Source organism: Pteropus vampyrus, unplaced genomic scaffold (genome assembly GCF_000151845.1).
Source record: "Pteropus vampyrus isolate Shadow unplaced genomic scaffold, Pvam_2.0 Scaffold300, whole genome shotgun sequence".
NCBI lineage: Eukaryota > Metazoa > Chordata > Mammalia > Chiroptera > Pteropodidae > Pteropus > Pteropus vampyrus.
The window spans coordinates 775,034-801,255 of record NW_011889081.1 but is presented as its reverse complement, the minus strand read 5'-3'; the positions used below and the strand labels follow the sequence as shown (position 1 = coordinate 801,255).

The 26,222-nt window shown below is 38.7% G+C and overlaps 2 protein-coding genes across 5 annotated transcripts in view; one reads left to right on the top strand and one right to left on the bottom strand.

The window, feature by feature from the left end:
* GLYR1 (glyoxylate reductase 1 homolog) overlaps window positions 1–1,202 on the bottom strand; it is a 34,553-nt gene extending 33,351 nt beyond the window's left edge. Inside the window, exon 1 of the mRNA XM_023521212.1 lies at window positions 1,197–1,202. Coding sequence (XP_023376980.1) covers window positions 1,197–1,202 — 6 coding nt within the window. The remainder of the gene's footprint in view (window positions 1–1,196) is intronic.
* Window positions 1–26,222, top strand: part of UBN1 (ubinuclein 1) — a 33,991-nt gene continuing 7,769 nt past the window's right edge. For 2 of the 4 annotated variants that reach the window (XM_011376448.2, XM_023521184.1), the window contains exons 1-13: window positions 1–134; window positions 1,242–1,344; window positions 3,805–4,092; window positions 7,272–7,358; window positions 7,958–8,053; window positions 8,411–8,545; window positions 9,213–9,316; window positions 10,040–10,478; window positions 16,568–16,638; window positions 17,919–18,048; window positions 18,220–18,338; window positions 18,486–18,614; window positions 18,799–18,945. In XM_011376448.2, coding sequence (XP_011374750.1) covers window positions 3,844–4,092; window positions 7,272–7,358; window positions 7,958–8,053; window positions 8,411–8,545; window positions 9,213–9,316; window positions 10,040–10,478; window positions 16,568–16,638; window positions 17,919–18,048; window positions 18,220–18,338; window positions 18,486–18,614; window positions 18,799–18,945 — 1,706 coding nt within the window. In that variant the 5' untranslated portion in view covers window positions 1–134; window positions 1,242–1,344; window positions 3,805–3,843. Of the gene's footprint in view, window positions 135–1,241; window positions 1,345–3,804; window positions 4,139–7,271; window positions 7,359–7,957; window positions 8,054–8,410; window positions 8,546–9,212; window positions 9,317–10,039; window positions 10,479–16,567; window positions 16,639–17,918; window positions 18,049–18,219; window positions 18,339–18,485; window positions 18,615–18,798; window positions 18,946–26,222 lie in introns of those variants that run through there. The other 2 variants (XM_011376447.2, XM_011376449.2) reach the window with 2 other exon arrangements.

Genomic DNA, 26,222 nt, shown 5'->3' with positions numbered 1-26,222 from the left:
CCCGTCGGGAGGCATGGCTCCGGGGCCCGCCGCTAGCAGCGCCGCAGCCCGGGCTCCCGGGCCGGCATGAGGACGGTCGCGGGGAGACGAGCGCGGCCCGCGGGGCCTTAGCCTGCGTCGCGCCGGGGACAAAGGTGCGTGTCTTTGTTGGGACCGGACTCTCACATAAGCCGAGTTGTGGTTGACACTTTTGGAGAAGTTAGGAGCAGGGTGTTGTGACAACAGAAAGGCGGATGCCAGGCGTCGCTTCCATCTGTGAAAACTTAAACCGTTGAAAGAGGAAGTAGGAACAGTTCAGCCCAGTGACTGCCCAAACGTCAGATTCCAGGTAGAAAATAAAATTTTCAAAAGGTCTCATTCCCAGTTACAGACCTCAGGGAATCTTAATTGTTGACTTAGAGCCAGAGTTTTCGCTGGTTCTAAGTCCCCACCTGCTTGAAAGGTGGCGAGTTCACACATATCTACTGTAGGCGTTTTGTTATACGAAACTTTGTAAGTGGTTTGTTTTGTTGTTGCTTTTAGCGAACTGGCTTGTCCACAGCCTGGCTTTTCATTGGAGTTCAGTTTCCCTAAAGTGCTGTCATTTAGTTTCAGGAAGTGTCATTTACTGTTCTTTATTGTTTAAAGACAAATCGATAATTTAAAGCATATTTATGATTTCAGGAAATAGTTTCATAAAATTCAACACACGTTTCTGATTTTAAAACTCTTAATTTTTGAGAAATTGGAGGATATTTTAATGACTTGATAAAAATGTGCCTAGAGGCATTCCCGTTAGAGTCAGGAACATGGCAAAGAATATATTTTCTAATATTATCTTGTAAGTTCTAGCCAATGCAATAAGACATGAAACAGAAATAAGAAATATAATTTTAAAGAAAAGAGAAGACAGAATTCTCATTTCTGTGGATGACAGGGCAGCCTATTTTGAAAAAAAAGGAAAACATTAAAAGAGTTCAGTAAAGAAACTGGTTACAAAATCATACAAAATTTAGTTTTTCTATGTTTCACCAATAATGTTTGAAAATATAATGATTAAGAATGTATAACACAGAATATACCATTCCTGGGGATAACCTGAAATACAAGGGAGTCAGGAATTTCTTGGGTAATATCAATTGAGATTTAAGAGGGTTGTTTTTGTAGAATACTGTGCATTTACTTAGAATAACGGTTAACTAATTAGAGGCGAGTACAGGCATACCTCGTTTTATTGCACTTTACTTTATTACCCTTCACAGATGTTGCATTTTTTACAAATTGAAGGCAAGACCCTCCACCAGCAAAAAGATTACGACTCACTTTCTTGTGGTGGTCTGGAACTGAACTCGCAATATCTCTGAGGTATGCCTGTATTTAAATACTCAGCTTTTCTTAAGACTAAGTTTTACTGACAAAGTTTGTTTTGTTTACAAATCTAAGAATGTTTCTATTAAAACAAAAATACTTCATCTTCAACAAAGCTTTAAGGCACCAGTTTAACAGTTTAAATTCCCCTATACAATAAGCTCTCTTTTTACAAAGTTAAAAGTTCCTTCAATGTGTTAAACTGTATTTAAAGTTTTATATGCTTGTTCTCTAATATACCTCAAACTTCTAAGACAGGGAACTTATAAAGCAAATAATAAAATCTTTCCAAGGACTTAATTCTTATAAGTCTGATAAATGTATAAACCTAAGTAAGGTTCTTTTAAATGCATACTTTCAAACTTAAGTTATGTTTTCTGAAGAATTTCAAATTAAAATTGTAAGTCGGATGTCATTCATTAATATATATGATTCTCTTATATGTTTTTAATGACTTAGTAACCAGCAACAGCACTTTTCACGATGATTGTAAAAATCCAAAATCCGAGTGTTAATATGCTATAGGTTTGATTTACTTTATTTTCTAGTCTTATTTCTATGACTTCTCAGGCCTGCAAAATCACTTAAAACAACTAAGAGAAGCGGTTTTACCTTCTAGGTGGATTGACAGTAACAATGTCTAAAATTTGGACCAGAATAAGGTTACATTTTAAAATTCCTGCCTGGATGGGGGCAGGGACCCTGTTGCCACTTCTAGGATGACATTCCTGCATCCTGTAGGTTAACTTGGAGGTTCTCTTCCTATACTGAAATTGCCTGCTCTTATCAGTAGGGGACTTTTAAGTCTTCAACATTCAGCTGAAATTTATTTTCATAACCCAGTGCATCACAAATATCCTGGGGCCTTGAAAGTTTCTTTTAGAAGAATTTCTTTCAACATCTTAGTGTATAATGGTCTTTTGCACCACCAACCTGTTGTGTTGCTAATCCCTTTTCTGCCTGATTAAAATGATTTAACTCTTTATTTTTAGATATTTTACTCCCGTGATCTATGGATCACAATTTTATGGTCATAATAGGAAGAATGAATATTGCATGTACTATATAAATATCCATATATATATTTGGATATATGTGATATATGTGAAACTTCCTGAATTAATTCATATTTATGATTCATTTACAATCAAAATGCAGTGAGTTTTTATGGGAACTTGTCAAAGTGATTCTAAAATTGATTTAAAATAATAAACAGACTGGAATAGCCAAGTATTTTAAAAGAAGAAGAAGAAAGACGAATTTTAAATTCAATATGCTAAAATATACCATAAAATTTCTCAAAACAGTGCAGTACTGGTTAAGGAATCTCTAGATACTAGATTGATATAATAGAATGGATTTCAGAAATAGACCTTAAGACATTAAGTATGATTTATGCCAAATCAGCAGGGAAAAAGAGGATTGTTAGTGATTGATGCTGGGAAGAAACTAAGTTAGAGCCTCACCTCTCAACTTGTAGCATAATGAATTTAACTTGAGTTAAAGAGTTCATTGTAAAAACTATATAAAGGACTGGATAGGTAAATTCTTAGGTAAGAATTACCTGGCTAAGGAAGGACATTTTAGGCTCCACAAATCAACAAAAAAGCCTTAGCTTTTTTCAACCATTCCCTTAATGCTGGACGTTCAGGTCGCTTTTATCATTTTTTTTTCTGTACAGAGAAGACCACAGTGAATATCCATATTGCTGTAAGTAGTTCACACTAGTATGAGTTTTGAAAAGCAGGACACGAATTATACATGAAGCACAGAATATATGTTTGTGTGTATGTAGTCGCATATTTATATTCTGTAAACTCTGGGAATTCTGGAGTTCAAATATATTTTGACCATTTCCAAGCAACTTTAAAGGTCTTTAGCATTTGACACTTTGCTAAGGCCCAGGTTTGGGTTGTGAGAGGAGGTAAGCCTCGCCACACCATTTCTGAGGCAATGATTTTACTTATCCCAGGGTAGGTATTATGCTGAGCTGATGAAAACTTCGTCATTGTTAGGAATGGCCCTAAACTGCTGGTGATGAAAATAAAGAGGTTTTAAAAAAGAGCCTATTCTTAGCCAGAAAAAAAAAGTATTGGATAAATTAAAACAGTATTTTATAGGGTTCTGTGCAATTTTGAGGATTCTTTAAGGCTCTGTCAGCATGGGTTTGCTAATGTCAAGAATCTAGTGAATATGTATAGAAAAAAGACTGGAAAGAAGTATGCTAAAGAGTGATTGTCCCTAAATGATAGGATTTGGGTGCTTTTATATATATAACTATATTTAAAATGAAAAGTATTTAAAAAGAAAAAGCAGTAATGGTAATTAAGATAAATCGGACACTGGATTTTTCTTGACAATGAAATTTTTTTAAACTTAAGTCTGTATAACTGAACAGGAAGAATTGTCATTTTAATCATCTTGGTTTGACCCAGCCCTTCTTTTCAATATTAACAGAAGCCATGCAGTGACACCTGCTAAGACTTGTTGGTAGCCATGTCGGAGCCCCACAGGGTCCAGTTCACCTCTCTCCCAGGTTCTCTGAATCCTGCGTTTTTGAAGAAATCCCGGAAGGAGGAGGTTGGGGGAGCAGAGCAGCATCAGGACCCTGAGCCGGCTGCAGCAGCTGTTCGGATTACACTCACCCTCTTTGAGCCAGATCACAAGCGCTGCCCAGAGTTCTTCTACCCAGAGCTGGTGAAGAACATACGAGGGAAAGTGAAAGGCCTTCAGCCCGGAGACAAGGTACCTCCCAGTGGCCCCAGACTCACTCTGCAGATCTAATGCTCAGGTAGTGTGTGCAAATTGGACTTCTGGAGGGTGGAAGCAAGACTTAGAGAGGCTTTGGCTGCCCTGAGATCGTGTAACTCATCCCAAAGCAAGCACCAGGTTTGCTGGTTTTGCCTCTGGGCATGAAGAGAGAGAATTCTTTGTAGAACCATTCTCTTGATTTATGTTAGAGAAAATGTATGGCACATCCAAGGCTAATTTGAATTATGGCTAATTAATACAAATAAAGGAAACAACAAATTTTTTCACACTGAGGCTATAAATGTTACGTGTGAATGGGACTAATCTTTGGCTGTTCCCACGTTGGATTTCATTTTTCTTTTCCAAGGGACTCTCACTCTGCTTTGTGTAAGCACAAATAAGAAAAGACGCACAACCACTCATCTCTTTTCAACATGTAATATTCTGGGTAGTTTCTTTACCTGGAGGGATAGAAACTTATTTTTGTGTCCCCCCCCCCCGCCCCCCGAATTGATTTGTAGCCTTGGGGATTTTGAGAATCAGTTTGATTTCTCAAATTCTCAAATATTTTTTAAAGAATGTATTTCTTTTCCTGGCAGATTTGTTTTACTTTTTAGTATGGAACTTCTCAAACATGCACAGAGTATAGAGAATAGTATAAGATCCATGTACCCATCCATCACCTGGTTTCAGCTCTTATTGGTTGATGTTTTGGCAATTTATTAACGTAAACATTTTTATAAACTTTTGTTGAGTTATGCACATAAGAGAAGTGCACATATGATAAATGCATAGCTTGATGGGTTTTCTCAAACTCAGCACACTCGTGTAGCCTACACCTGGATCACAAAATAGAACATTTTCCAGAATGTCAGAAGCCCTCTTCCTACCTTCGCAAAGTACTTGAGGGTAGTGACTGGTCAGATTTATAACAGATTAGTTTTGAATATTTTTGTATTTCATCTAAATGAAATCATACAATATGAGTAGGAGCTGGGCAAACAGCATTTATAAACACCCATCGTATACCTGTGCACTAGATGAGGCCCCGAGAGAAGGTTAGTTGAATCATACAGTGCAGCATTTTGTTCTCTAGAGTGGCTCCAGTCAAGTGGAGATTAGGTTAGTACCTGGCTCACAGGGTGTCCGAGGGTAGATGTGATCATGCAGGTACAGTGTCCAACAGAGTGCCTTAGTGATCAGTGCTCCTTCAGTCTAATTCATGTTTGTGCTGTTTGGGGTGAGTGCCTTTGCTTAGAAGGATTATCCAGTTTTCTTTGCTCAGATAAAAATGTGTTTCCTTGGATAAGATATTATTGGCTTAATGGAAGCCAGTTGAGTCTATACCCAAGGTCAACCTGTTATATGAGAGCCAGTGGGCAGGATTGGGCAGGATGAGAAAAAGTAATTTCAAATTTATTCAGTCCCTTTTTCAAAGTAGGGATAATATCCTCTTCCTTGAGAGGAAGAGAAAGTAGCAGAGTTTGGTTAGGGTATTTATTTATGGGCTTACGCCAAATCAGTAGGACAACTGAAATTAGAACTCCTGTGCTCTGATTTTATTTTTTAGCGGGAAGGGGGAAGGATGCTCTTCTCCATTGTGGAAAAATGCATGTAGCATAAACAGAACTTCAGATTCAGTTTCAGGGGATTCGCTCCTTACCTTCAGATTGATAACTCTTGAATTGTGTCTACTCTGAAGTGTTCAAAGCACAATGTAATCTGACACATTCATGTAATCATTCATTTAGCATATATTTCTTATGATGTGAAGGCACTGCGAGATACTGAGGACTATATAAAGGTAGAGAAGCCACTGTCTCAGCCTCAAAAGAACTTGCAATCTTTCAGATATTTTAGAAGAATTATACCAACACAGGTAACAGTAGCCGCAGTGTGATAGTTAAGTCTGGTACAAATACAGGCCCTGGACAGCTTGGACACAGGAGAGCTTACATCCCAGATGCTGTGTTTGGTCAGAGCTGGATCTTCATATATTCAGGAAATAGTAATTGGACAACTACTGTTTTCAAGGCATTAAGGAATACACGTGGAATGTAACACTGCTCCAGTTTGTGGGATTTCTTAAAATTATTTGAACTGCTTAAGTTTTATGTGATCATTGTAGAAAATTAAAAGATACAAATAAGCACATGTTTTTAAACACCACCCATTATGTGTATGTTACTGAACTATCTCATTCTATGTATATACCCTAAATCATTTAATGGATCCTTTATGGGTGAGTGGGATTTCAGTAGGCAGAGATGAGATGGTGGGAAGAGAGGGTTGTGTTTTCAGACAAGCTTCTTATCTTTAGTGTTTTTGGCCTACTCTAAAGTCTTAAGCCTATTTAGTCTTTTTTTTTTTTTTTTTAAATTAAAATTCCTTGTCAAAGAAGCTTAAAGTCCAATTGTGGAAAATTTCCTTGATGAGAAAAATGCAGGAGTAAGTCTATGGTGTAGGAACCTTTGGAAAACTGCATGAAAATATTTGGAGTGAGTATCGAGATTGGGAGGAAAGAGGAAATGACTGATCCTTCAAGATGGGTGCCAAGGAAAGGGACTGCCATTAACTTGGGTTTGATTTTTGGTTGTACTGAGAAAAGAGCAAATTCATACCACTCTTGTGACCTATAAGGCAGACTAGCTCTCAAGAACTTGTGCTACATTCACTGGGTCCTTAACCTTTTTTGAGCCACTGACTGCTTTGGAAGTCTGGTAAAGCCCTTCTTAGAGTAATGTTTTTAAATGCATAATATGCATTTAAAAAGGGAATGTTTTTAAATGCATAATATGCATTTAAAAAGGGAATGTTTTTAAATGCATAATATGCATTTAAAAAGGGTGACAAAGGAAACAAACTATATTGAAGCACAAGTCTGTCTATACAGGTTAAGCATCACTGACTAAAGGCCTATTGCTATATTTGGAGCCCTATAAGACCTAGTGCATTTAATCAAATTTTGTTTAATTACATGAATGGAAATTTTTCTTTCTTAAGCAACTAAGGTAAATACCAATGGGAAGGTAACATGTATTCTACCTTGTCTTTTCTGAAAAAGTTTGTTTTTATTATGCTGCTTATAAATATTATGTAGTCAGTGAATGTACTATGAATAGGACTGTGGGAATTTTCTGTGACGCTTACTTTGTGGAGTGGTCTCTTTACAGAAGAAAGATCTCTCGGATCCTTTTAATGACGAAGAAAAGGAAAGGCATAAAGTAGAGGCCCTTGCCCGGAAATTTGAAGAAAAATATGTAAGATTTCTCTCTTGGGCAACAAAACAACTTCAGGGGGTGGGAGAGGTTTCTAGACATTTCCACATTCCTTTGGTGGATTATCATCTAGTCAACACTGATGTAGAAACAAGTAGAGAGCTTGGAGAGGATGCAATTATTAAATGTGTGAAGGTACAAAAAGTGCATGTGGCAGGACTAGTGGGTGGAATTAAATGGACGAATGAACAAGAATGGCCTTTTACCCCGAGAGTTTATCCTTAGAATAAATGTTTTGATACAAAGCATATGAAGCCATTTAGTTTCTCTTCTCTCTTAGGCCATTTTATGCAGATACAAATATGTGCTATTTTAAAAGGTCTTTAAGAAAGGAGGTTTGGGGGGTGTACATGTGTGAGAATGACTGTTCCAGTGCTTTTCAGCCTTTAGTCACTAGCTGATGGACTTCAAGACTTAAAAATTTGTTGAGAGTAGATCTCATGTTGTATGTTCTTGCTACAATTTCTCTCTCTCTCTCCCCCCTATGTGTGTGTATATATATATGTTTGTGTGTGTGTGTGTGTGTGTGTATATATGTATATATATACACACATATATATGAAATCTACTCTAAATTTTAGGGTGGAAAGAAACGTAGGAAAGACCGAATACAGGACTTGATTGATATGGGGTATGGTTATGATGAATCCGATTCCTTCATCGATAACTCTGAGGCGGTAAGTACTTAATAAAAATGCAACATGGGAACCACCACACCCTAGCTCCTACTGGTGATGGCCCAAAGGCTGGGACATGGGTCAGAGTGAGCCTGCCCTCACCATGAGGAAAGAGCTGCATTGATGACAGAGAAAGTGACACCCTTACTACTAGGCCTTGGTTCCCTCACTGAAAAGGGTGACCAGATCTGTCCCAAATACCCTCTGGCTTAGACATTCATGATTGACCAGAAACATGTAGGTAAGTGGTCTGAAAAGTGACAGAGAAACAGTCACATCCGATCTGTCAAGACCTCTGCATCATTGGACTGTAGTACCTGAACTTGGAGCTGACTGTCTGTTTCCCTCCCCATTCAGTATGATGAGCTTGTTCCTGCTTCTTTGACTACCAAGTATGGAGGATTTTACATTAACTCCGGAACTCTGCAATTTAGACAAGCATCAGAATCTGAGGACGACTTCATTAAAGAAAAGAAGAAAAAATCTCCAAAGGTTAGAATGTTTCTCACTTTTGGATTTCAGAAGTGCTTTATGAGATCAGTAGGTGACTTTCCAGAACATATGTTGGTTTAGGATGGCGGAAAGGCATGAGCTGTGTCAAGGTCGACAGTTCACCTTTCACAACTGTGCCATGGCGAGGTGCCATGAGTCCCAGCAGGCTTGGCAGGAATTCGTTTCTCGAGGTGGTGTCAGGGCGGGGACAAGGGCAGTGAAGAGTGTGAAGTGAGGGGAGTTTGCACCAGCCTTGCTGTGTCTCTTCTGCAGACATGTAGAGGACTTCAGTTCCCAGGGCTGTCACTTCAAATGAAAACAAGTTAGCCTTAGGAGAAGTTTATTTTGAAATCTGTCTACCACTGCCTGTGTGTTTAAAACAGGAGGCAGGACCCACATACAGCTCATTTCAAACTAGAAAGGTTTCTGGCTGCACAATGGTCTCTGTTGTCTCAGCCCCGGGTGCTTTCAGGAGACACTGTCAGTGGGAATGTTATATTGACCTGCCACAGGTCTGCGGTCCAGGGACCGCTCTAAAGCTTTTGTTCATGAAGGAAATAGGACAGCTCTCAGGATGTGCCCCGGGCGGAGCAAGGCCAGTCCTGTGCCATGCACTTGCTCCCTGAGTGAGGGAGCTGTGTAACTCTGCCTTGTCTTTAATTCTCAGAAGCGGAAGTTGAAGGAAGGTGGTGAGAAGATAAAGAAGAAGAAAAAAGATGACACTTATGACAAGGAGAAGAAATCGAAAAAATCCAAGTTTTCCAAAGCCGGGTGAGAGGCAGCAGCTTCTTTCCTAGGATAAAATTTGAACTGTTAGGGCAGGACACCTGGGAGCTGACTCGCCCTCCTCCTCACAGCTTCAGAAGAGGCAGCAGGGCCTGGCCTTCTGTTCCCCCTCATGCCTTCCTCAGTGCCATTGTGGGCATAGTCAGTGCTCTCACATCTCTGTGTGTCAGACATCCAGAGTTCTCTCTGTCCCACTGTCAGCGTTGGCAGCTATTTCCGTCACTGTGTGATTGCTGCTGTCTCTTGTTCTCTTGGGCACCCCTCCTCTGCCCCAGTTCTCCTCTGTCTCTGCCATTTCCCTTTATCTTCTCTGGTCCTGCTTTCTTCGCCTCACTCAGTCTCACTCCAGCTGCCCTTCAAGTTGCTGCTGCTCTCTGCTGTTCCTGCTTTCTCCCTTTAAATATATTTCTTGTCTCCCCCCCCCCCCCACTTTTCCAGCCTTTTATTTCAGCCTAGCAGTGGTTGTTAAAAACGCATCGGATATTTAGCACTTTGTGACACTGTTTTGCTAACCTGTATTAAATCTTAAGCTTTGTCCCAGCAAGAAGGAGCTCCATGTGCCAAGAGGAGGGAGGAGGAATAACAGGGTGGACTTGTGACTGAGATTCCTGGAGACCATTACGCTGGGAGCAGGGGTGAAGTCCCTCTGTGAATTTCCCTTTTGCAGTGTACTGTAGCCTTAGTAACCAGTTTCCCTCTCACCTGCAGCTTCACAGCTCTCAATGCCAGTAAAGAGAAGAAAAAAAAGAAATATTCTGGGACTTTGAGTGTTAAAGAGATGCTAAAGAAATTTCAGAAGGAGAAAGAGGCTCAAAGAAAAAGGGACGAAGAGCATAAGCCTGTACCAGTCTCATCAGCAGAAGCTCAGGGCCTACGGGAATTAGAGGGCACCTCTGACCCCTTGTTCTCACTCTTCGGCTCCACTTCTGACAATGACTTGCTCCAGGTGGCCACTGCCATGGACTCACTGACAGATTTGGACTTGGAGCAGCTGCTCAGTGAGTCTCCAGAAGGAAGCCCCTTCCGTGATATGGATGATGAAAGCGACTCCCTTGGGGTGGGACTGGACTCGGAATTCAGGCAACCCCCTTCCCTCCCTGAAGGCCTCCCTGCACCCCTGGAGAAGCGCGTTAAGGAGCTGACTCAGGTATGGTGACACAGTGGCTGGGCTTTCCTGGAAGCAGTTTGGGTGGATTGATGCTGGTTCTGCACTGCATGAAGCTCACTGCCCAGAGCAACCCTCAGTGAGTTGGCAGTTTCAGTGTAAGCTTTTCCAAGCTCTCTTCTCATCTCGAGGAGGAAACCATATAAGCTCTGCCCATCAGACACCATTTTTAGGCCTTTCATGGTTCCTTCAGTTATAGAAAATTTACATTCTTTTGGGGAAATTTTCTTTTCTGCCTGTCCCTTTCCCACAGTATCTTTGCTTTTTTTTTTTTTTTTTTTTTTTTGATAAACTGACCCTAAGGTTTGCAGCAGGCAGCGATTCATCTTTTTAGTAATCTGTTTAAGGTTTTGGAAATCCACAAGTTCACAGACATGTGTTACATGTAGAATACATGCTTAATTGCCACTGGGTAGCAGTTGTTCCCTGGACTTGTATGTCATCATTGTTAGGTACTGATCACATGAATACCTAAACTGTGGTAATTAAAAAGGAGCTGCACCTTAAATGCTGTCCATGCCTCATTAAAAATAGTGACAGCCATCAGAATAGAGCAGCCATTGCTGTTTTCCCTTGGTGACTGGGAATTGATCCCTGGAACACTAAGAACTATCAATTCAGTAAGGTATTCCTACCTAGCAATGGATTGTCCGTCATGATGATGTTTACCCTTTAGTTAAAATAATTTTTCACCTTGGGCATCATGGCTTGTCAGGCAGCTTCAGTGGCATTTATACTCTATAGCTGTTAAGTTTTAAACAAGTGATTTTCATAGCATTCCAGAATCACCGTTATGTATAATATTCATTGTGTTTTGGGCGGGGTAAATGTTAATCACTACTACAAATGATTTTCTCATTTCCAGGAAATACTTGAACACAGTATACAAAGTAAATCAAACGACGTACTCAGACCTCTAGTTCAACCTCGTTAGGATGTGTGTGCGGTATTGGACATAAGTATTCTATTTGAATGTAACAATTTAAATGAATTGTACCATGTCAGGGATTCAGAGTACATATTAATAGGATGTTAAGGTGGAAGTAGTTGAATTTGGACTTCACACGTTCGAGCATACTGTCCTATATTTGCTCTCAGAATTTGTGTTAAAAAAATACTCCTTGTTCATTTCAATATTCCAGTTTGTAATCAAATTGTTTTATAGCTTCTGAAAGTCTTGTTAAATAAGTTGGGTAAGGTATATGTGGCAGTAGACAGTTGTTTTTTAGAGAAAAGTCAAAACTATCCTTGGATATGTCCCATCACAGGTTGTGTTCTAGTCTAGTAACTTACACTCATTACTTCTCTTCCTTGGGAAAGATGGACAAACTTAGTGGAAACAAAACGGCATGACATGAAAGAGATTGATGATTCAAGAAAGCCTATCTTTCTGGAGTGCACTGGATGGACACTGTGAGCAAGCTATCCTTCCTCAGTGGTTGCCTGGTCGTGGTTATCTCTTGGGCACAAGGAAGAATAGGATTCAGGATCTCAGACGAGATAGGCTTGAGTCTTGATGGAGCTGTGATGACCAGGCGAGATTGATGTATTGACTTGAAAATAAAATTTTCAAATGTGAAGTTGACACTTTAGGCATCCCTTGGCTCTTCTGTAATAGCATTAAGAATCTTTGAGAAATGGGGTGGAAAGTGGGAATTACCCATCATCCTAACATTTTGAAAACTATTTTTAATTTACATATTCTTTTCTAGCCTCTGCGTATATGTCTTTATGCACGTGTAATTATGGTTATGAACAATTGTTTTCTGCTTTCTTAATAAATATTATAAAGCCTTTATTACTTTTAATGGTTGCATGAAAAAGAAAGCTGATTTTACAGTTACTTAATGTCACTCTTCAGGATCCCACCAGGACCATGTGCTTGGGCCATTTGGAGCCTCCTGTACATGTGCATGAGTGCCCTAGAACTCAGACCCTCCTGAGAATTTGCTGGGAAAGATACTCTCAGGGAAAAAAATGCCTGTGTACCCAAAAGTTGCACATAATTTCAAAAGCCATACATGGATATTTGGATCCTTAATAAGGAGTCCTGTCCTAGATCTTGAACTGGACATTGCATTTTCAAAATTTAAATTGAACTTGATGTTCATAATTATAACATTAGTAGTGTTATGTGTCTCAGTTTTCCACTCCCCTTATTTTCCTTGTTTCCCTCTTATTTCCTTTATTTTTATAATAATTTGTTTAGATTTTAAATCTTGGCCCTAGATTATACATGTATCAGTTTCTATTGTTATCTAAAAAAAACTGCAGAAGTTAGTAACTTCAAAAAACAGTCCATTTCTCCTGACCGTGTGTTGGCTGGGCAGTTCCTCTTGTCCCACCTGGGTACTCTCTTGTGGCTGCATTCAGCTGGCAAAATGGCTGGGCTCTGGGATAGTGCTGGTCTTTCATCCTGGGCTTTTTCAGGGCATGGCAGTCTCAGAGCATTTCAAGAGGGTGTGGGTGTAGAAGTTGTATGTACCACATCACATCTGCCACACTATTGTAAAGCGAGTCACAAGTGCACACCAGATTGGAGGGGTGGCGAACTAGAGGCCACCACTCCCTCTGGGAATGCATGTGCTGGTAGGGGAGCAATCTGTGGTCTTGTTTGCAGTCTTCCACAGTACATAGCAGATTCTAATCTGATGTGTATCTATCCCTTAGGGAAAATTTTTTTTGCTGTGGGAAGTAAAAACTGGATTTATCTTCTAACTAGTTAGATGTGATACTTAAATTTTTTAAAAATATATTTGGAGACATATGTTAAAGAGGTACTCCAAGAGGGCGACGTTGGTGAATGCCCAAGTAATGTTTACTGTTCTCACGCCAGCCCATTTTTCATTTCCTACTCCCTTGTACTGTACATATTTATGGGTCTTGGGAGAATCCAGTGATTTGATTCAGTGGCCTTACCCTGTCTTAATATGTGTTGAGTGTGTCTTTTGGTTGTTGAAAAGCTCAGGTGTGTCGCCCCCTTAGGTTACTGTCTTGTACTTTGGCAGCTACGCAGCCTGGTCCATACAGATGATCCAGGTCTGTTTTGAGCCTCATCATTGAAGCATAAAATGGGAACACTACTAAGAATAGAAAGGAAACAGAGACCCCATGTCACTCACCCCTTGCTGCTCTACCTGCTCACCGCTTGCTGACCTACAGCATTAGAACCCCCACATCGCAAATCTAGGGAGACGTGGATCCAAGGAAAGGTTAGAAACTAACATGTTTGATCTTTTAAAAAAAAATCATGCCAGATTTCCTTTTGTTTAGCATATACTAAACAGGTATAGTACATAAGGTTCTGAACTAGGCACTGAAGGGCAGCAAGTGGCTTTTCATGTAATAAAACAGCTCGTTAAAAGGCTGTTGGAACTGTTGTAAATCAGTATGATCGTGCTGTTTGGTTTAACTTCCTAGTTAATCTCAGATTGATCAGTTTATTCAACTCCTTGGGCAAGGGTGTCCCTTTCTAAGGTTGAGGGACCTCACTTATTTCTGGAAGACTATCAGATATATATCCAGTTATTCTTTTATTTTAAAATGCAGCACTTATCTTTAGTGTAAAACCAGATCTTCAGAGATATTGTCTACACAATCCAGAAGGCATCAGGGAAAAAGAAAACTAAAAAAACAAAACATATATAGCTAGAAAGGTTTTGAAATCTTGGAGAAATGGCTGGTATCTAAAAATAAAATTTAATTGGAAACCTAAGCCATTGATGGGTCTGACACACAGGCATTTGAAATACATGTTAAAGTAATTAGATTGAATTACTAGGAAGATACTTCTGGATTTTATAACTAGTAGTGTATAAGCTTAAACGAAAGAGTAACTCAGCTTTATTTTCTTTAAAACTAAAATTGTAATTCCAGTACATTAAAAGTGTCCAGTTAGAATTCCAAGTCCTTCTAAAAGTATAAGAAGTTGGTAGATGAATGTGTTAAAAGTCACGCCATTTCTTTTTTCCATTTTCATCTATCCGTGTTACCCCCTTTCATCTCAGGCGTCTCTTCTGTCCTCTAGCTATGGGATCTTACAGAAGCTTGAGTTTTGCATATCCTCTGCAAGTTATATTTGTTCAGTACTAAGCTTTTCTTTCTCTAGTTTGCATTCTTTCAGTGGTATCTGCGTTTGTTCATCCGTCCGTCCACTCAGTGAGCATTTGCTAAGCATCTATTATGTGATAGGCAGCTGTGGGAAATATTAATGAATAAGATTCAGTTCTTGTTCTCCATGAGCTTGTTATATAAATGCATCAGTAGACATGTAACAACTGACTGTAGGACAAAGCAGAATGAAATAAGCCCTGTGATGTTTGGATGGCCAAGTAGCTGGTCAAATGGACAGTCAGACTTAAGCTGATAAAAGAGCAGCTCTCTTGGGGTACATAGGACTCAGACTAGAGGCAACAGGCTTAGCCTCATGGGAGAGATAGCCTGTTAGCAGGCCAGGACACAGAGCTGAGGATAGGTGAGTTGTTGGATGGTGGGGACCCCTTGGTATATGGTAGGAGTTGGGAGCTGGAGTGGACAGCTGGGGCCAGATCCTGGAGGACTCTCAATGTCATGTGATGGATTTTGGGTTGGATTCTAGGCTTGGAAAGAGTTACTGAAGGGTTCTGAAGAACAGAGTGGAAGGATTTAAGAGGGATTATAATGCTGTTAATTAAAGTGGGAAACACAAGAGGAAGAGCAGAATCTAGTGCATTTGGTTTTGGGCAAGTTGAGTTTGCATACCAGAAGGTCATCCATTCATAGAAATAATTGGAACATACTTAGAAGTAATTAGAAATTCTGACTTAGAGCTTAGAAAAAGGGGCTTAGGGATAGAGGTTTAGATTTGAGAGACCTACATGCATTTGTGTTATTTTGAAACTGTGAGGAGGGAAGACGTTATGGTGAGAAGTGGGTTCTAGATAGAACCTTGGAGGTCCATCTGTCGTTGAGCTAGTGAAGGAGACAGATGGAGTAGTCAGAGAGAGGAAGAGGACCCAGCGAGGAAGGCAAGTGGGGCGAGATGAAAGTGGAGAGTGGTTATCAGTGCCTGCTGTTTCTGGAGGTGTGATCAGGATTAATCATTTTGTTTTAGCCAATCACCTTACTGCCTTTGTTTGCTATCTTCATTATACATCAAGCCTGAGATTTTACTTTGCCTAAAGCCTTTGGACTAGCAATTCTTGGGTTTATATCCTCTCTTTACATAAGAGTCACTAGAGTTATTTTTAAAAGGTACCGATGCTTGAGCCTCTTTTAAAGAATACAGATTCATGGGCCTGGTTCCCAGAGATTGTGATGTGATTGGTCCAGGGCAGGTAGAGCTGTCAGGTGATTCCAGTGTGTGGCCAGGTATAAGAACCACTGGTTCAGACTTGGGCACAGTTTGCTTTCCTAACTCAATGCCTTTGCTGTCTGCCATGCTTGCTTTGAGGGTTTCTAAGCTTGCCATCCAGGTGTTAACTGTGTTCTCATAGGAAGAAACACTGTATAGTAACCTGTTAATAATTTTGGTTTAATAGGTAGTAAAGTATGTTAGTCATTCTAGTGGTCTCGGTAATGGAGATTGTGGTATACCATAAGTAGATTATGAATTTTCAAAGAATTATAATGTCCTTAACTGCTAAAGCGGCACGTTATTATTATTATTTTGGTAGTTAAAGGACTTCAAATCTTGCAGGTTTGTTAAAGTTCTTGACTGTCTTTGTACTGTAGATATATGGAAATTTCAACTCTCAGTTTAGATGGTGGAGTGCCGGGCACCAGTTAGCTAGCTGGCTGAATCAAATACATCTTGATTCTTTTACTGTAATTTTCTTTTATGTGACTGTATTTTCAAGTCCTGGAAAGTACGGACAGTCCATAAATGCTTCAGCAGCATTTGAAAAGCGCTGGAGCATATAGTGATCATAGGTGAACTTAATCCAAGATTAAGGCTGAGTAGGGAAGGGCTTGGTGAGGATTTTATTGACAGGTGTTCTGTAAGGTCGACTGCTCCTCTTGTGCCTGTGGGTGAGTGTGAGTACTGTGTGGAGAAAGTGTACTAATGGATGTTACTGTCTGCTATGAACCAGGCTGCCAGAGCTGCTGAAGGAGAGAGCAGACAGAAGTTCTTCACCCAGGATATTAATGGCATCCTCTTAGAGTGAGTATCTTTTGTTTTGTTTTATTTTTTGTATCTGTTACCATGCCTGAATTGAGCAGGCCATGGGAAACGGGAGTATGATTGAACTACATGAAGGTGACCGCCAGTGAGATCGTTTTAAAAACTGGTTTTTGTTTTATTGTTGTTCTTTTTAAAGAAGGGAGGATGGGACACCAAATATTTGTCCCTAGGAAATGATAGACCTTACTAATCTTAGGCAGCAGGTATTATTAGAACACTTTGTATAGTCATGGCCTGTTGGAAGATGATTTTGCGGCAAGTATGAGATGAGATGAGAGAGATGTTGCCTGCCATAGATGACTTGGTACAGCCAGGGGCCCTGATCTCCTGGATGCCCCTCAGTGTACCTGGTCATTCTCTTCTTACTCTCACTTCTGCTCCCAGGGCTAATGTGCATCATGCCTTTACACTTCTCCCAATTGCCCGAACCTCTGATATGCCACAATGTATGAATTGGATTTAAAAAAAAAAAAAAAAAAAAACAGAAAAAGAATCAACCTCACACATATAAATTCAAACCAGATTCTTTGTATCTGGCCCTCCAGCTTTGCCAGCTTCTCTCCTAGTTGCATTATGTAGCAGAGGAAGCTTGTTGCTCAACAGCTGAGGGATTTGCATATGTGAGAACAGTTGTCAAGACTTCGTAATATTCTAGCAATGGACCCTGCCTGGCCAAGATTGGGATTGGGCATTTGGGTCATGAAGCCTGGGCTGTAGAAAGCAGGTGAGGGTCAGATGAGAGCTTTGTGTCCTGCTGGAGCACGCCACGCACAGAGAGCTCAAAAATTCTGCTTATCTAGATAGGGACACTGGAGGGATGAGGATTTCCCTGATTTCCTGATCAGGGATAGAACTGGGAACTGAAAAAATAAGGAAATACTGCTGGAAAGTATTTCCTGTTGACCTCAAGTAACTCAATTACTTTCCCGTTTGAAAGCTTTTATGTTTTCTTTGTTTATGAAATTTAGTACTTCAGAGCTTGTTCTCTGGGCTCTGTTCTCTTGAAAACCTTAGACTTGGTCTTGTCTTTGACCTGAGAGCCTTAACCCGCTTCACCTCGCCAAGTTCTTCAGGTTTGGGAATTCTGTTTGGTGACTGTTGGGGATTTGTTGCACTGGCCACTCGGTTACATTGTGTGACTGATGAAATAGGTTTGACCTGCTCTTGGCTCCTAGCTGTCCTGTCCATGGTAGGGTACCTTATGACAAGAGGAGATGCCGTGAGCTGCAGCTCATTGATAATTCTGTTCTGTTCTTCAGCATAGAGGTGCAAACTCGGGAGCTAAGTAGCCAGATTCGTTCTGGCGTATATGCCTATCTTGCTTCATTCCTGCCCTGCAGCAAGGACACCCTGGTCAAACGTGCTCGAAAACTTCACCTCTATGAACAGGTGGGTGACTCTGCAGAGGAGCCTCTTGGCTTTGGGGCCCAGTGGAGGGGTGACTGAGTCCACAGATGCCACATCTGCTGCTGCACTTTTTCTGTGGTTATTCCTGTAGTGTGTCCTCAGTATAAGAAGAGATGCATAAAACAGACTTATGATATGTCCTGCTCTCTGCAGGGGGGGCGTCTGAAGGAGCCTCTCCAGAAGCTTAAGGAAGCCATTGGCAGGGCAATGCCAGAGCAGATGGCCAAGTACCAGGATGAATGCCAGGCACACACACAAGCCAAGGTCGCAAAGTAAGTGCGTCCCATCATTTTCATCAGCATTCCCACCTTCTTATCTTAGAAGTCCTGGGAGTAGGGGTCAGGGAAAGGTGGTGGGCAGGAGGAAGCAATTCTTCTTTGGTGACCTTAGGGTCCCATTTAATTCTCTTTACCTGGTAGGATGCTGGAAGAGGAGAAAGACAAGGAGCAGAGAGAACGGATTTGCTCTGATGAGGAAGAAGATGAAGAAAAGGGGGGCAGGAGGATAATGGGACCCCGGAAGAAATTCCAGTGGAATGATGAAATCAGGTGTGCCCAAACTGGGACCTTGCGTCATTGGAGGGTTTGTGGGGCCAGTGTCTGAGCATGTTCCCGTATTTCTAATGAAGGTTAGAATCATTTACTTTAATCAGGGCTGCTGAAAGCATATGATTAAAACCTTGAAGAAGCATTTGGGGTAGTTTGAAGTTTCTGGCTTCTGCTTACTCCCCAGGGAGCTGCTCTGCCACGTGGTCAAGATGAAACTGGAGAACTTTGATCTAGAGAAGAACAACAAGGTCCATTCCTGGGAGGACTACGTGAAGACGTTTCTTGATGCTGAGGTCAGACCTCTCTGGCCCAAAGGCTGGATGCAGGCCAGGTGAGGGCCAGACCAGCCATTATGCTCAGTGTGACAATGAGGTGGAGCATTCTTGTGGTAAAGATACATTCGAGTGCTTCTTTTGTGCCAGGCAAATGGGCCCTTCTCTCAGGGAATCGATGTCTGGTTGACTCAACTCTGATCTCACCTGAGGAATTGGAGGGGACATAGTAGTCTCTAGGAAGGGGTCTTCTTAGTTTTCCTTACAAGAGGGAAATTGTCTGTGGGGTTTCGTCTTCGTCATTCTTTGTCCCACTTAATTCATAGTTGGCTGCATGCAGTTCTGATCTCAATCGCCCTTTTCTGTTTTGAGATAATGGCTCCTACTAGAAGCTGAGAAACAGATTAATCTTGGGAACATCTTAATGTTCTGAACAGAAGTCTCATTTGCAAGTAGCAGGGCCAACTACTTATTGGAGCTAAGTGCCAGACTTTTCTCATAGGCTACTTTATGTTAGCGTCCCGTGAATGGACTACATCCGTAATACACAGAGAAAGATAGCTGGAGCTAGTATTTAAAAAAAAAAATTATTGTGGTAATATGTACTTAACATAAAATTTATGGTTTTAACCATTTTTAAGTGCACAGTTCAGGGGTCTTATGTACATTCACATTGTTGTGAGCTGTCACCACCATCCATCCCCATAAATCTTCTCATCTTGTGAAACTGAAACTCTGTACCCATTAAATAGGAACTTCACGTTTCCATCTCCCCCAAGACCCTGGCAAGCACCATTCTGCTTTCTCTGAATTGGAGTACTCTTAAGTTCCTCATAGAAGTAGAGTCAAAATATTTGTCTTTTTGTGACTGACTGACTTCATTTAGCATCGTATCCTCAAGATTCATCCTTGCTGTAGCATATTACAGAATTTCTTTCCTTAAGGCTGAATAATATTCCATTGTATGTATATATATCGCATTTTGCTTATCTATTCACTTGTCAATGGATACTTAGTTGCTTTCACATTTTAGCTGTTGTGAATAATGATGCTATGAATATTGGTGTACAAATATTTTGAGACGCTGCTTTCAGTTTTTTTGGGTATATACCCAGAAGTGGAATTGCTGGATCATATGTTAACTCCGTTTAATTTTTTTGAGGATTTTTTCCACAGTAGCTGTTATTTTACATTTCCGCCAGCAGTGCACAGGGTTCCAGTTTCTTCACATCCTTGTCAACACTTATTATTTTTAGTTTTTGATGGTAGCCATCCTAATGGGTGTGAGGTGGTATCTCATTGTAGTTTTGATTTGCATGTCCCTAATGATTAGTGATTTTGAGCATCTTTTCATGTATTTATTGGCCATTCGTATAATATCTTTGAAGAAGTATCCAAGTCCTTTGCCCATTTTTGAATTGATTTGCTTGTATTTTTTGTTGTTGAGTTTTAGGAGTTTTCTGTATATTTTGAATATTAATCCATTATCAGATATGTATTTTCCAGATATTTTCTCCAATTCTGTGGGTTGCTTTTGTACTCTCTGGATAGTGTCTTTTGTTGCACAAAAACTTTAAATATTCATGAAGCGTAATGTGTATTTTGTTGCCTGCGCCTTTGGTGTCAAATTCAAGAAATCATTGCCACATCCAGTGTCATGAAGCTTTTATCCTATGCTTTCTTTGAAGTTTTATTGTTTTAGGTCTTACATTAAGGTCCTTGGTCCATTTTGTTAATTTTTATATATTTTGTATGTAAGTAATGGTCCAACTTTCTTTCACCTGTAGATATCCAGTTTTCCCAGCATCATTTCTTGAAAAGACTATTCTTTCCCCATTGAATGGTCTTGTCACCCTTATAAAAATCACTCGACCATATATGGGAGGGTTTATTTCTGGGCTGTCTATTCTATTCCATTGGTCTATATATCTGTCTTCATGCCAGCACCCACTATTTTGATTACTATACCTTTGTGGTAAGTTTTGAAACCAAGAAATGTGTCTTCCAGCTTTGTTCTTATTTTTTTTTTTTTTTTTTTTTTGATTCAGGGTCCCCTGAGAGTCCATATGAATTTTAGGTTGGATTTTCTGTTTCTGAAAAAAAAAAAAAGCCATTGGGATTTTGATGGGGAATCCATAGATCATAGATTGCTTTAGATAATATTGACAGTTTAATAATATTAAGTCTTCTGATCCATGAACATAGCATGTGTTTTCATTTATTTATGTTGCTTTAATTTCTTTCAGCTGTGTTCTATAGTTATCACTGGATATCTTTCATGTCCTTGGTGATGTTCATTCCTAATTTTTTTTATGCTGTTGTGGATGGTTATTCATGTATGTAAATGCAACTGATTTTTGAGTGTTGACTTTGTGTCCTGTTACTTTGATGAATTATTAGTCTAAAATTTTTGTGGTGGGGGATCTTTAGAGTTTTCTACTTATAAGATCATAACATCTACAAGCAGAAATCATTTTACTTCTTTTCCAGTTTGGATGACTTTTTTTTCCTTTTTTTTTTTTCTTTTTTTTTTTTGCCTAATTGCTCTGACTAGAACTTCCAGTACTATGTTGAATAGAAGTGGTGAACATAGGCATTCTTCCCTTGTTCTTAATATCAGAAGAAAGACTTCCAGCCTTCCACCATTGAGTATGATGTTCACTATGGATTTTTCACGTGTGATTTTTATTTTGTGAAGGCAGTTTCCTTTTATTCCTAGTTTGTTGAGTGTGTTTATCATGAAAAGGTATTGAATTTTGTCCGATGTTTTTTCCACATTAATTGAGCTGATCCGTGTGGGTTTTTTCCTTCATTCTGTTGATGTGGCATTTTACATTGATCAATTTTTGTACGTTGAACCATCCTTGCATTCTAGGAATAAATCTCATTTAGTTATGGTGTATAATCTTTTAAATGTGCTGTTGAATTCTTTTTGCTAGAATTTTGTTGATTTTTGCATCAGCGTTCATTAGGGATATTGGTCTGTAGTTTTCTTGTGATGTATTTTTATGGTTTTGGTGTCAGGATTATGCTGGCCTCATAGAATGAGTTTAGAAGTGTTCCTTCAGTTTTTTTTTTTGAACAGTTTGAAGAGGGTTGGTATTAGTTCTTTAAATATTTGGTAGAATTCACCAGTGAAGCCATCAGGTCCAGGGCTTTTCATTGTTGGAAGATTTTCGATTACTGACTTAGTCTTTTTACTAGTTACAGTCTATTCAGATTTTCTATTTCATGATTTAGTTTTGGTAGATTTTTTTGTTTTTAGGAATTTGTCCATTTCATGTAGGTTATCCAGTTTCTTGGCAGAGTACTCTCTTATAATTCTTTTTATTTCTATAGTAATGTCTCCACTTTTTCTGATTTTTGTAATTTGAGTCTTCCCTCTTTTTTCCTTAGTCAATCTAGCTAAAAGTTTGTCAATTTTCTTGATCTTTTTGAAGAACCAACTTTTAGTTTCATAGATTTTCTTTGTTGTTCATTCTTTATTTTGTTTATCTCTGCTCTAATCTATTATTTCCTTTCTTCTGTTATATTTAATTCTTTATATTATAAAGTTAGGTTGTTTATAAGTTTAAAAGTCTTTTTTAATTTTTAAAATTTTCAATTACAGTTACCATACACTATTATATTAGTTTTGGGTGTACAACATAGTAATTAGACATTTTCATATGTCTGTTGGCCATATGTATGTCATCTTGGGAGAAATGTCTGTTCAGGTCCTCTGCACATTTTTTAATTGATTGGTGTTTTTGGTGTTAAGTTACATGAGTTCTTTATATATTTTGGATATCTATTTTTCTTTCATTTTTCTTATCTGAGGAGACCTCCAAAAATATTACTAATAGTGTCATAGAGATTACTGCTTATGTTTTCTTCTAGAAGTTTTATGGTTTGGGGGCTTACATTTAAGTCTTTAATTCATTCTGAGTTTATTCTTATATGTGGTGTAAGAAAGTGGTCTAGTTTCATTTTTTTGCATGTATCTGTCCAGTTTACCCAACACCATTTATTGAAGAAACTGTCTTTACCCCATTGTTGCCTCCTTTGTTATAGATTAATTGACTATATAAACTTAAGTTTATTTCTAGGCTCTCTAGTCTGTTCCATTTATCTGTGTATCTGTTTTTATGCCAATACCATACCGTTTTGATTACTATAGCCTTGTATAGTTTGATATCTGGCATGGTGATGCTTCTAACTTTCTTCTTTCTCAAGATTGTTTAGCTATTTGGTGTCTTTTGTAGTTCCATATAAATTTTGGTATTCTAGTTCTGTGAAAAATGCCTTTGGTATTTTGATAGGGATTGCATTTAATCTGTAGGTAGCCTTGTCTAATACGGACATTTTAACGATGGTAATTCTTATTATCCAAGAGCACAGTATATCCTCAATTTATTTGCATCTTCAGTTTCTTTTGTCAATATCTAAAGTTTTTCGAGTACATGTCTTTTACCTCCTTTGTTAAATTTATTCCTAAGTATTTTATTCTTTTTCGCAATTCTAAATGGGATTTTTTTTTAGTTTACCCACTCCACCATCTTGACTGCAAGTCCTCGATATCTTTGTTTTTAATGTAAGCATTTTTAGCTATAAATTTCCACTTAACACTGCTTTTACTATGTTCCATAAGTTTTGATATGTTATGCTTTTATTTTTATTCTTCTTTTAACTATTTTCTAGTTTCCTTTGTAATTTCTTCTTTGATCCGTTGATTGTTTAAAAGTGTGTCATTTAATTTTCACAATTTAGTTAATTTTCCAGTTTTCCTTTTGTTACTTATTTCTAACTTTATCGTGCTGTGGTCAGAGAAGATACTTTATATGTTACCTATCTTTTAAAATCTATTAAGATTTAATTTGTGGTCTAACATATGGTTTATCTTGGAAAACATCCCATGTGCACTTGAGAAGACTGTATATTGTTAGATAGAGTGTTCTCTATATGCTCTTAGAACTAGATGGTTTATTGCATTGTCCTTCGTTTCTTTATCTTCTTTTTGATTCTATCAGTTTTTGTGAGAGGGGTATTGAAGTCTCCAACTATTGTAGAATTATCTGTTTGTCCCTTCAATTCTGTCAGTTTTTGCTTCATATATTTTTGTGGCTTCTCAGGTGCATGAATACTTATAATTGTATTTTCTTGCTGTTATTTTATTAACAATAATTAATAAAGTATATTTTATTAATATATAATGCTCTTTTTTTTTTCTCTTGTAATCTTTCTTGATTTAAAGTCTTTTGATATTAGCATAGCCACCCCTGGTCTCTTTTGGTTACTATTTGCATTCCATCCTTTCACTTTCAATCTGTTTTTGTCTTTGTATCTCAGGTGAGTCTCTTGTAGACAGCATATAGTTTGATCACGTGTTCTTTTATCCATTCTGCCAATCTTTGTCTTTTAATTAGAGAATTGAATCCATTTACATTTAAAATAATTATTGAGAAGGAGGGGCTTACTTCTGTAAGTTCAATATTATACAAAAACTCTACTTCCTTACAGCTCCATCCATACCTATTTTGGTTGATGATGTCACAAAATTACACGTTTTACAGATTGTGTGACCCAAAACCTAAACTGAATTTAAAACGTATATATATATTAGTCTCTTAAATTATATAGAAAACAATATTTGGAGTTGCAAACCAAGTTACAGTAATAATAGCTTTTACACTAATTGTGTTTTTTTAAACGTATTAGTCTCTTATTAAATCATGTAGAAAATAAATGTGCAGTTACAAACTGTTATTATGATATTAGCTTTTTTAGCTCATGGATTTACCTTTTTGAAACCTTTATTTCTCCATATGCTTTGAGTTACTGTCAAATAGGCATGTTTCTTGCAGGGCAGGATTTTTGGTCATGAACTCTTTCAGCTTTAATCTGTCTGGAATGTCTTCATTTCTCCCTCACTCTTGACAGTTTTGTTGGATATAGGATTCTCGGTTGATGGTATATTCTTTTAGTATTTAGAGTATATCAACCCACTGTCTTCTGGTCTCCAAAGTTTCTGATGAGAAATCTGTGAATAATTTTATTGACAAGCCTTTGTATGTGACAATTTGCTTCTTTCTTGATACTTTTAAGATCTCTTTTTCTCTGGATTTCAGAAGTTTGATTATAATGTGTTTTGGTGTGGGTTTCTTTTTTATCTTGCTTGGAGTTTTTAGAGCTTCTTGGATGTTTATGTTCATGTCTTTCATCACATTTGAGAGGTTTTCAGATATTAATTTTTCTACTATTCTTTCTGCCCCTTTCTCTCTCCTCCTTCTGGGACTTCCATGGCATATAGTACAGCGGTCCTCAACCTTTTTGGCACCAGGGACTGGCACTCCTATGAGAATCTAAGGCCTGATGATCTGATGGGGAGCTAAGGCAGCTGAGCAGCTGCAAATACAGATGAAGCTTCCCTTGCTCACCCACCACTCACCTCCTGCTGTGTGGCCCAGCGGGAGGGGGGGCGACATAGATCTCAGTGGTGTCCACAGGTCCCTTAGGCTCTGTTTGCTTTTCTTCAGTCTTTTTCTCTTTCTCAGACGGGCTAATTTCCATTGTCCTATCTTCTAGTTCACTGATTCTTTTTTCTGCCTGCTCAGATCTGCCTTTAAAACCCTCTAGTGAATTTTTCATTTCAGTTCTTGTATTCAGCTCCAGAATTTTTTTTTTGGTGGGGGGGGTTCTTTTAGGTTTTCTCTTTATCAATATTTTCATTTTGTTCACACATCATTTTCTTGATTTTCTCCACATCTTCCTTAAGTTCTTTGAGCATCTTTAAGATAGATGATTAAAGTGTTTATCTAATATATATGCTATTTAGTCTTTTTCAGGGTTGGTTTTTGTTAATTTTTTTTTTCTTTGAGTGGGCCATACTTTCCTGTTTCTTCATGTGCTTTGTGATTTTTTTAATTGAACATTTAAATCTAATTGGTAACTCTGGAAATTACATCCTACCACTTACCCAGGGTTTTCTGTTTTTGTTACATTTTTTTTTAGGATGGTTTTAGGCTGGCTCTGTGCTGAGGATCAGCCTGAGGCATAAACTTAATGTTTACTTAGATCTTTTATGAGTCTTTTCTAGGACATACATAGTCACTTTCTAATTTGACTCATGTATGCAGTTGTTCTGAATGTCTTAGTCTTTAATGTCTGGCTCTCAAAAGGGAAAATTGAAAAATGAAGGAGGTTAAAAAAAGGTATCTGGCCTTTTAAATCTCTTAGAAATCACTTTAACCAGAGGGACAAGGGTTTGTAACAGTGGGGGAAGAGGAACAACAATGGCTGCCTGCCTCTTTGTCTACACCTCTGTTTTTAGAAGCAACAATTAACAATTAGAGCGCAG